Genomic DNA, 11760 nt, shown 5'->3' on the forward strand with positions numbered 1-11760 from the left:
AATGCGTGCATGAGAAGCTGTGGGCTTTGGAGCAGAACCTCGTCTGACAGTCAGCTCTGCCAGGATGAATCTGTGATGCTGGGTGAATTACTAGCTCTCTCTAAGCCTGGTTTACCCATCAATCACTTGAAGGTAAGCACACACAGCTCAGAGCACGGGGTGAAGTTAAGGAAAGCCACCACCTGCCATCCTCTCCCACTCGAGGTCCCCTTACAGGCCAGGGTGAGCGTGGCACCCGCTCAATCACTGACCTTTCTGACTGTAACTATGATTAGGAAAAGCCTGGCAACATTCCTAAAAACCTTTCAAGAAATGGCACCTTTGAAATGGTAATGGCTTTGTTTCTAAGCACTGGCAACAGGCAGGCAGAAAAGTGAATGCTCTGGGAGGAACAAAGCCAAGAGCTTTTCCTTCACACAAGCAGGAGCTGAGAAAACATCAGAAAAGGCCTTGAAAGAAACTGTTACAAATAACCACTGAGATTATAAAGGGAATGTGATCGAGAATGGCAGCCAATTAAAAACAGTTTATAATTTTTCCACCTCTGAAGCGGTGAAGACCAGGCCCACTTCTGAGAGCCGCTGTACCTGGTCTAGGTCCAGAGAAGAATAGACGATCCTCCCTCTGTCGTCCCCAGAGAAGAGCTTCATCCCATTGGGGCTCCAAGCCAGAGCTGTGATGCTATTTTTGTGAATACCGCTGACATCAAACCTGCGAAGCTGCAAATAAGCAATAAAAATACACAAGGAAAAGAGAAGGATAAAACCGTGACATCAAGGTGACAGCACTTCCCCTCTCCACGAAGGGGCTGGTTTTCCCAGCCTTGTTTCCAATGCACAAACCTAGGAGGCTCCAGCCTTACCTTCAAACCCAGAGTGTACACTGGAGAGCACTGAGCAAAGTGGAAATAGCCTGTGCACGCTTTCTGCCAAGCCGGGGCCAAAAACATTACAAACAATGGTAACCTTTCCTGAGCACAGATTTCCTGGCAGGGGGGGTCCTCATTCTCAACTCCATGAGGAATCTGATGAGAAGCTAAGAAATGCTGCAATGGTGGGTAAACCAAAACCAAACAGAGTGGATTCCAACTCACAGAGACCCTGCAGGACAGAGCAGAACTGCCCCACAGGGTGCCTGAGGCTGTAATCTTCACGGAAGCAGACTGTCTCCTCTTTCTCCCGTGGAGTGGCGGGTGGGTTTGGACTGCCGACCTTCTGGTTAGCGCCACCAGAGCTCCTCTCAGTGGTGGGTACTCACCTGTTTATTTCTCCCTGGCAGCGAAGACACGAGCTGAAACACTGCCACCCTGCCCGAGGCCGTGCCCGCAGCCACCAGGTCATCAAAGCAGCTCAGGAGCTTCACCACCGTGATGGACTCGGTCCTCCCCTGAAAGAGGGAACATTCGCAACAAGGGGGCTTGCAGTGGACGGCTCTGTGAGTGCAAAACCAGGGAGCCATCAACTTGACTGAAAACTCCACTGCGTGAGCCTGTAATTCCTGACTGGAAAGGGGCAAAAACCACACAGACAATCAAATCTGCTAAAAGCCCCCATTTCCGCTCCAGAATTTTTAACATTTCAAATGACAAAAAGAAAAACCTCATTTTTGATGAAGGAAATGTTAACCAATCAAGTGTGAGTATCCAAAAAAAATCCTAACTCGCTGCTGTTGAGTCGACGTCAACTCATGGCGATGCTCTAGGACAGGGAGAACTGCCCATATGATCGCCAAGCCGTCCTCTCCGCGGACGCAGGGTCGCCAAAGGCTGTGCTCTCCGCGGATGCAGGATCGCCAAGGCTGTCATCTTCATGGAAGCAGACTGTATCTTTCTTTCATACAGCAGCCGGTGGGTTTGAACCACTGACCTTGTGGTTAACAGCCAGGCACTTTAACCACTGTGCCACCAGGATGTCTTATAAATACAACTATACTGAGCTTTTATCCAGAGAGTACAGGAGTTTTGATAAGCAGTATCTCCTTCCAAAACAAGAGTGTGACATTAGAAGAGCTGTTTCTGATCCAAGCACTGCTTTATGTACTGTCTCAACCCAGGCAAATCACTCAGCCATTTGAACGTAAAAGCTAGTTGTCTGTGGGCTCCCTGCCTCACAAGGCTGTTACACAGATCAGTGAGAGAATATTCCCAAAAGTGCTTTATAAACACTTTCCAAAAATGAAATAGAAGTGTTATATGGTACTTACACTATCTGTGATGTGGTATAATACTAGTTGAGGGTAGACTGTAATAAATCAAAGACATATACTGTAAACCCCATAGAAACCACTAAAAAAATAACAAAACAGAAAGGCAAAGCCTGATAAGCCATCCACATACCCAAACTCACGGCCACTGAGTCGATTCTGACTCACAGTGAACCTACAGCCAGAACAGAACTGCCCCATAGAAGTTCCAAGGCCATGCTCTTCATGGAAGCAGATTGCCATATCTTTCTCCATGGAGCAGCTGTGGGTGCAAGCCATTGACTCAGTTAACAGATGAGTGCTTTAACCACTGTGCCACCAAGGCACCAATGAATGTGTCATGTTGTTGTTATGTGCCGTCAAATCGGACCCAATTCATAGCGACCCCTCCTTGGGTTTCCGAGGCGGCATCTCTACGAAAGCCACTTCCAAGGACTGGCTGGTGACAGGTACTACGCCACCAGAGCTCCCATATATGCACTAGGAAACCAAAAGTTTAGGGGGACTCATTCTATTGTGGTGGTCTAGAACTGAACCTGGAATGTCTCCAAAGTATGCCTGCACTGAAAACTCTGAAGGAGAAAGGTTTTCTGTGGAAAGGGACCAGGAATGGTTTTCTAAGCAAACACTTTGTCATTAGACCCACACTTGGCTAAGCTTCCGCTCCTTGGCAGGCAGTGTTCCCTTTATAAACGAGGCCAAAGGGCAGCCAGGAAACAGTGGTCTTTGTGAGCAGGTTCACGGGAACTGTGGAATCTGACAAGGCTTTCTTTATGAGCTTCTTTTGGTGAGCCAGAGCTGGCATACCAGCAGCTAATACAGCAGAAATACTGTGAAATATTTAAGAAGATTCAAGTAAGAAACAAAACCATTCAATTTGTAAGAACTGTCTCACCAGTCTTTCTCCTTTTGCTAACAAATGACAGGTGCTTACAGTCTGAGTATTCATATAACTGTTTAATGATCTAAAAGTGGAACAACAGGATTCTATTTTACTTGAAAATTTTGCTTAGGTCCACAGGGCAAATTAGAGTAGGGAACGTTCACTGGACTTAAAGTAAGGAGGCAGAGGGCTGGGAATTCTATCACTGAGATCTTAAAGAGGGAGAAAAAAAGGCAGATTACCTATAAAGGAAAACAACTACACTGCCGGCAGAAGCCTTAAGATGGTAACACTAAGTAACCATATGATGTGAGGTAGGGATCCACGCTTCATTTCCTTTCCCCAACTGTTCAAAGTCATTTATTGTAAAGACTTTGTAGTTCTACCTCTGCAGTAACTCAAGTGAACACAAACATATGCATCTTCTGACTTCTCTGTTCTGTTCCATCAATCTATTTATCTACTCTTACGCCAGTATCATACTGTCCTTTTCCTCCCTCCTTCCCTGTCTCCTGCTGTCTCTCTCTCCCCCTCCCTCCCTCCCTCCGTCCCTCCTTTCCTCCCTCTCTCTTTCTCTCTTTTAAAGTTAAAGGCACTTTTTATTCCTTTGGCCAAAAACAAAGGTACAGCCGGGGCTAAGTGCCTTTCAAGACCGCTCCCGTACTGTCTTAATTACTGAACCTTCACAAGTCTTGCTATCTAGTAGAGCAACTTCTTCCATTTTGTTCTTTTTCATTACTGTTTTAATGATCCTTGACCTATTACAATTTCATACACATTTTTAAATCAACTTATCAATTGGCATTCTTAAAAAACTTGTTGGAATCAAACTGAATGTATAGATCAATTGAGGGAGAATGGTCATCTAATAAAATATAGTTTTTATTAATGTACTGCTGTTAAAAAGATTTAAAAGTCAGATTCCCAGCAACTGATAAATTGAAGCAATCTATCCTAAGAAAGACACCAGTGAAGCACTGTATTGTAAAGCTACTGACACAAGCATTTAGATTTCACAAGCACCAAATCACAGGACCTAAGAGCTACTTACAAAGGTGGAGAGACGGTATTAGGCAAATGCACTTTTGATACAGTGATACAGTGAGACAAAAACTCTCATTTCTACATCACTTTTAAAAATACGTAAGCGTTCTATTCAATGGAGAAAGAAGAGGCTCTTCAGTAAACAGTGCTGGGACAATTGGATCTTCACATGCAAAAAAGAATGAAGCTGGACCCATACGTCACACCATACATGAAAATTAACTCTAAACAGATCAAAGACCTAAATGTCAGAACTGAGACCATAAAACTCAGAACAAAACACAGGGGTAAATACTCTGAGACCTAGTTTCTGACAATGGCTTCTTAGATGAGATACCAAAGCATAAATAACAAAAGACAAAACAGATAAAATTAAAAACCTTCGTGCGACAAAGAACTTTACCAACAAAGTGAAGAGACACCTATGAAATGGGACACGATATTTGGGAATCATATATCTGATTGTATATACATATATGTGTGTGTGTGTGTAAATGTCTCATTTAATATCTAGAATGTACAGAAAACACCTACAACTCAACAACAAAAAGACAAACAATCCAATAAAAAAATGGACCAAGGACTTAAACAGACATTTCAGCAAGGAATATATACATATGGGCAACAAGTACATGCGTGGTGTAGTGAATTATCTGGTATGGCTTTTCTAGCCATAAGTCTTTGTAAACTCCACGGTGGAATTTGCTGTATTTGAACAACTGAGGAGCTCCTGATTGCAAATGTCATCCACCTGGGGTATTTCTGTGGGGCTTGGCACAAAACAATGTTCTAGGAGGTTCCCGCTCTCTCTCAGGTGCTTAGAGTTCTGATGCTATGATTGGCTAGGTTGGCCACTCTGCTGGGCTCAAAAGGAGGCCTCCTAGAGGCAGAACTCTCTCTGACAGCCAGCTGAGGAAGATGTGCTGCTGAAAGAGACAGGTGCTCCTGAGAGACATGTGCTGCTGAAAGAGACTCAAGAGATGTGCACTGCTGAGAGAGATAGCATTTTTCCTGAACCTGAATTGTAAACTGGTGCTTCCCTAATAAACCCCATAATCTGTGAGTTCTGTGTGGCCACTGCAGTGAATTATCGAACCCAGGAGAGAGGTGGTGGGTGCTTTGCGAGGAACGGTTGGTGGAAGGGCTGGTGAAAGGAAGGCAGCATGTCTGGCCTCGCAGGAATAGGCCTTGGGCTACTGATCGTGACTGTCTTCCTCTTGTACAGTTAGAGGTCAGGAGATGTGGCCTCCTTGCCCTTTTAGCAACATGAGAAGATGCTGAATGTCATTAGTTACTAGGGAAATGCAAATCAGAACCACAGTGAGATACCTCTTCACCCCCACCAAGATGATCATCATAAAAATGGAAAACAGCATTGGGCAAGATGTGGAGAAACTAGAATCCTCACCCACTGCTGGGAGAACTGTGAAATGATGCAGCTGCCACGGGAAAGAGTCTGGCAGCTCCTCAAAAAGTTAAATGCCATATGACCCAGCAATTCTACTCTCAGGTGTCTACCCAAGAGAACTGAAAACAGGAACACAAACAGATCCGCATACACCAGTGTTCACTGCAACATTATTCACAGTGGCCAAAAGGTGGAAACAACCCAAGTGTCCATCAGGAGATGAAAGGATAAACAAAATGTGCTCTATACATACAATGGAACATTATTTAGCTATGGAGAGAAGTCAAGTCTTGCTACATGCCACCAACGTGACTGATCCTTGAAAACACTATGCTGAGTCAAGAAAGTCAGACACAAAAGGAGAAATATTTTATGATCCCACTTCTTTGAATTATTTAGAAAAGGCCAATGCATAGAGACCAAAGTTCACTAGTGGTTACGAGAGGCAAGTGGGAGGAAGAAAGGGGAAGTTACTGCTTCAGGGGGACTGGGTTTCTGTTAAGGGTGATGAAAAATTTGGAAATGGATAGTACTAATGGTTGCACAACACGGTGGATGTATTTAATGTCACTGAATCACCCATGTTGCAGTGTAGTAAATTATTTAGTGTGGCTTTTCTACCCATGAGTCTTTGTAAATTCCAAGGTGGGATTTTCTATGAGCAACTGAGGAGCTCCTGATTGCTGAAGGTGTCCACCTGGAGTATTTCTGCTGGGCATGGCACAAAACAATGTTCTGGGAGGTGCCCACTCTCTCTCAGGTGCTTAGAGTTCTGATGCTATGATTGGCTAGTTTGGCCACTCTGCAGGGCTCAAACGGAGGTCTCCTAGAGGCAGAACTCTCTCTCTGACTGCTGGTTGAGGAAGACATGCTGCTGAAAGAGACACACGCTCCAGAAAGAGACACACATTGCTGAGTGAGACACCGAGGGACCAGCACTGCCGGGAAAGAGACTGTGAGAGACTGTTGGCCGAGGGATGGTGGGCTGGGAGAGAGACTGAGTGTTCTTCCTGAACTTGAGTTGTAGCCTGGTGCTTCCCTAATAAATCCCATAATCCATGAGTTCTGTGTGGCCACTGCAGTGAATTATCGAACCCAGGAGAGAGGTGGTGGGTGCTTTGGGAGGAACGGTTGGAGAAAAGACTGGAGGGAGGAAGCATGTCTGGCCTCTCAGGAATAGGCCTTGGGCTACTGATAGTAATTCTGTCTTCCTCTTGTGGGATTAGAGGAGGTCAGAACATGTGGCCTCCTTGCCGTTTTTGCACATTAACCATGGCTCAAACAGCAAAGGTTTGGTCACATATATTTTACCACAATAAGAAAAGCAACATATAAATGCACACGCACGTGGGCATAAATCAATAAAGCAGTTGTAATATTTGGGAGCAGGACTCCTCCGAACAGAAGACACCCCAGACCCGTTGCACACACGGGGCCTCTTCTCCTCTTCCTGGAACATCCCACCCAGATATGTCAGTGTGACAGGCTCTCTCCCTCAGTTCTGGGAAAAGGTCCCTGTCTCTCTTCACTCTGGTCAGGTCTTTGGTCAACTTTCACCTTCTCCCTGAACTTCCTCCCTGCGGTATCTATCTCCCCATAAAATATGCAACTTCCCCTATACTAAACTAGCTGATGCACTTCTCAATTTTCACTTGGAAGCTCCAAAGAGACCACGGACCTAGAGGAGCACCGTGGGTTCTACTGTCTTTGAAATCCAGACCAGCCTCTCTGAACTTTCTTTGAGAAGTGCAATCACCCCTTCCCAGTGCTTCTAGCCACTTCTCTGGGTCATCTTCCCCTACTGAGGAAACCATCTTGTTTGCTTATGGGTGGATTTATCTGGCTGACTTCTCTTTTTCTGTCTGGCTCTCCCCTCGGACTCTTAGCTCCACGAGGGCAAGGACCTTGCCGGTTGTGCTCTCCAATGCACGTCCAGGACCTAGAAAGGGCCTGGCCCACGGAAGCACTCGACAGATAGCTGCTGAATGAATGAACTGGGAACACAGCCTGGAAGAGTGGCAGAAGTGATGGTCAGCATCTGCCAGCAGCAGCACTGCGGTGGTTAAACGCAAAGATCGTGGAAGGCAAGTCCATACAGTTTCAACAGCTTGCTGAATACTGAGAGAGAATGTGAATTCCAAAACAGAAAATTAAAAATTCAAGTCGCTATCTGTCCCATCTCTTTTCACACATGTCACACCCATATATTTAACAAGTTTATACCATCTTGGTACTGTTATTAGCTCCGTATAACATCTTCTTAGTGCATTTGACACTAAGGAGGAAGAATTCCTTGCGCCTCCTCTGCCCTCTCCCACTGACTGCTGCGAAAAAAAAGGGTTTCCAGAAGCACTGTTCTTGAAAACGCATGCCAGGCTGTGTTTATCACACAGAAGCTCTGCTTCCCTTCTTCAGGAACGTAACTTCATTTAAAAACATGACCCTTCACCCATGCCAAACATGGCTTTACTAGGAAGTAAAGTCATATTTTTCACTTATCTTCCCCTAAAATATTAAGTTTTTCCTAAACTAGCCTATCTCTCAGTTTTCATTAGAAGTTCTGAAGAGACTGTGATCCCGGGAAACACTAGGGTCTCTACTGTCCTCTGAACCCAGAGACCTGCGTGGCAGACTTGCCTCCTCTCATCAGAAGGCGCACGATGGTCACCTAGCCAACTTACATGACTCGGGGCAATATCTCAGCTGCCTCATGCTGCTACAACTGAATACGGCAAGGACTTATTTTCTCACGGTTCAGGAGGCTGGGTGTCCAAATCTTGGGCACTGGCTCTAGGGAAGGCTCCCTGGGTGTCAGTTCTGGGAGAAGGTCCCTGTCTCTTTTCAGCTCCTGCACGTGGCAGGGCATCTCTCCCCCACCCCCCACCCTCTGCTTCTTCGCTTCTTCATCTGCTCTCTTACATCTCCAAACAGGGTGATGTAAGACACACCCTCACTAATCCTGCCACCTCAATATAACCAAGGCCACCCCTTCCCAAATGGGATTAGAATCACTGCTGGTGTCAGGATTTACAGCACATATTTTGGAGGGACACAATTCAACCCATAACAAGCAGGGATCTTGGTTTATTTATCCATAAAAGATGGGAATTAGACCAAGCGATTCTGAGACCCAGCCAGCTTGGACGACAAGGATGACAAGGTCAGTATTTAATGCACCTCCAGGATCACACTGCTGATAACTGGCAGCCAGAGCTCAGAACAAATCTTTCTTTGTGGCTTTATTTATTTTTAATACACGTAATCTCCAAATGCATTCCTACTCCAAAAATACGAATGAATTCCACAACAGAGAGAAAAGACACTTCTCCTCCATGTGCCCTCCTTCACCCCACGCCAAGGCTCAGTCCCCCTGAAGTAAGGTAACTGGTAGACCATCTGGAAGTATGTCTCCAGACCTTTTCCCACATATTCTGCATAAGATACATAACCGTTTTCAAGCCCTACCTCCAAATTCTGAGTTCTTACCAAAACAGAATTCTTATCTTCTATTTCCCTGTAATTATCTACAGTTATAAATTTTATATTTTATATACAATGGGTGCTCAAAAAATGTGTTTGATAAACTAGGCTGCCAAAGTGTGGGTTACGGCCCCAGGAAACCTCCCCACCCCCTTTCTTTGAAGGTTCCTTGGCAAGGGAAAACCAGCTAAAAATCTTTCCACAGGATCTTCCCTAGGTCTCTGTCTGGTCTGCTGGGTCTGGTAATCTGTACTAGCGTCCCTCAAACTCTGGCCAACCCTCCTGGTGCTGCCCTAGTACATCACATTCATTCAGCCTTCACAGGGCCATCTTATGACACAGAGAAAACTAACTGTAGGTAAAACTGCAGAACTGGCAGTCAGATGTAATCTTCAGTTTCATTCTGGGAAGGGCTAAACTCTTACTTAATTTTCTTTTTTTGAGTTTGGTGGCTAAACTCTTACAAAACAGACAGTAAAAAAAGACAACAAAAGGTGGTCCGGTGCTGACCACTGGCTCACATCCCAGTAACCGGAGAACGACGAGGTGGCTGCAGGATCGAATGCAGGACTGGGAGGCAGCTGGCTTTCCAGAACCGCCAGACGTGTTGGAGGCAGGCCAACCCCCAAGGAAACTCCTCTTTCAACTGACTGGCTGCTCACATCAGATCACAAAATGGAAGGTCATCACATAGTAACTGCCAAACCACTGAGAACTCATGACCTAGGAGCTCTGGTAGCGTAGTGCCTAAGGCACTTGACTGCTAACCAGAAGGCTGGCAGTTCAAACCTACCAGCCACTCCTCGGAAGGAAGGTTGGGCAATCCTACTTCTGTAGTGATACCGCCTCGGAAACCCAAGGAGGGGTCGCTGTGAGTCGGGTCCAACTCCACGGCACATAACAACAACAACAACAACAACAGCTAAGGTGACACATAACCTGAACCATCACAGATGGGCATCTACAAAGCACCACTGACATGTTAGAAAAATGTCTGACCATAAGAAAAGCATCCACCCTGGTAACTGCTGGCATTGTTTTGGAAGGAATATCCAAATCCTAAAAGTTTTAAGTTTTTTCACTGGTAGCCAGTGTGGTGGGTCTATTTTTAGCCAGCTAAATTCTCTTAATGTAAGGCTATAATTTCATTTCCTTTGTTGGCTGACGAAATTCGTAAGTACAAAAAGATATTAATAAATAAAAATACTTTAATGTAAGTTTTGATGACAGGCATATCAAAACAAGTTTTATAATCACAATATTGCTTTTGTCAGCTTTCTTTTCTACTATGTCTTAAATGCTTAAAGAAATTTAATCTACTACATTTATAAGTCTATTTACTAGATTTATAACCAAAACCCACACCCAAACCCACTGCCATCGAGTTGATCCCAACTCACAGCGACCCTATGGGACAGAGTAGAACTACCAACCTTTTTGGCTAACAGCTGAACGCCTCAACCACTGTGCCATCCGAGCTCCGTGGATTTACAAAGAAGGTACTAAATGCTTAGGAACTATGTTGTTGTTGAATTCTTAAGTCTTCCTTGTTAAGAGTGTGACAAACAGGTACACGTCGCTTAACAGCCACAATAAACCACAACCAAACTCACTGCCATCAAGTCAGACCCGACTCATAGCGACCCCTCGTTGGGTTTCCAAGGTGGTATCACTATGGAAGTAGATCACCCAAACTTCCTTCCGAGGAGTGGCTGGTGGGTTTGATTAGCAGTCAAATGTCTTAGGCACTACGCCACCAGAGCTCCTTACAGCCACAATATATTCTGTGAAACAGGACATTATGTGATCTGGACGTTGTGCAAATACCACATAAAAACCTTACGAGAGCCCGCTTCTGTTTGTCCTCACTGCTGCTGCTACTGGAGCTGCTGGTGGAGGCTAGTGGTACAGGCAGCAGATAAGAGACTGAAGGCAGAAGTAGAGTGAGAGGAAGTGAGCAAGGAAGGAGCAGAGCACACCCAGCTCTGCCTACTGTTCCTCCCGCCTGAGCAGCCGGAGCAGCCCGGGCCCCTGCAGCCCCGACCACTGCTGCCTGCCTGCCTACTGGACAAAGACTGGGAATCTGCAACCAGAGCCACATCCACTCCCTCACCTACCTGTATCCCACCCATGGTCCAGTGCTGCAAGAGGGCTTGGAAATAATGAACTAAAGGAGAGCTACTTTCCTTTTTTTAAAAAAAACCTACGTGTCCACAGATGTACATGCAATCAGACATGAAGCGACACATACCTGTGTTTGAGAGATTTCAAAGTACGTTGTTGTTGTTGTCATGTGCCGTCAAATCGCACCCGACTCATAGCGACCCCTCCTTGGGTTTCCGAGGCAGTATCACTACGGAAGTAGTTTGCCCCATCTTCCTTCTGAGGAGTGGCTGGTAGGTTTGAACCACCAGTCTTCTGGTTAGCAGCCAAGTGTCTTAGAGGAACGGGGCCCTCCAGGCCAAAGGGGTGAGGTCACCACTCAGGAACTAGGGGACTGGAGCCACCCACTGAGGAGATCTGTACAGATGCCAAGTTGACAAGGCATGGAATTGTGGTAGTTATGTTTGTGTGTCAACTTGGCTGGGCCTGGTTGAGTGGCTGGGCAGCTGGCGGTAGTTATTCCCCATGATGAGACTGGCAATCAACTCCATGGTGGGATCTACCATAAGCAGCTGAGTAGCTGCCTTTGGGAATGTGGTCTGCTTCCTGTATTTAAGAAGAAGCCTTGGGAATGGTCTCT

The 11760-nt window shown here is 45.7% G+C and overlaps 1 protein-coding gene across 1 annotated transcript in view; it reads right to left on the reverse strand.

The window, feature by feature from the left end:
- The window catches only part of TECPR2 (tectonin beta-propeller repeat containing 2), a 92554-nt gene that overhangs the window by 78572 nt on the left and 2222 nt on the right, over positions 1–11760 (reverse strand). The window contains exons 2-3 of the mRNA XM_007953116.1: positions 1258–1386; positions 588–719 (exon numbers count right to left, since the gene is read on the reverse strand). Coding sequence (XP_007951307.1) covers positions 588–719; positions 1258–1386 — 261 coding nt within the window. The remainder of the gene's footprint in view (positions 1–587; positions 720–1257; positions 1387–11760) is intronic.

The sequence above is a fragment of the Orycteropus afer genome, unplaced genomic scaffold (assembly GCF_000298275.1).
Source record: "Orycteropus afer afer isolate SDZICR_OR568_19922 unplaced genomic scaffold, OryAfe1.0 scaffold00371, whole genome shotgun sequence".
NCBI lineage: Eukaryota > Metazoa > Chordata > Mammalia > Tubulidentata > Orycteropodidae > Orycteropus > Orycteropus afer.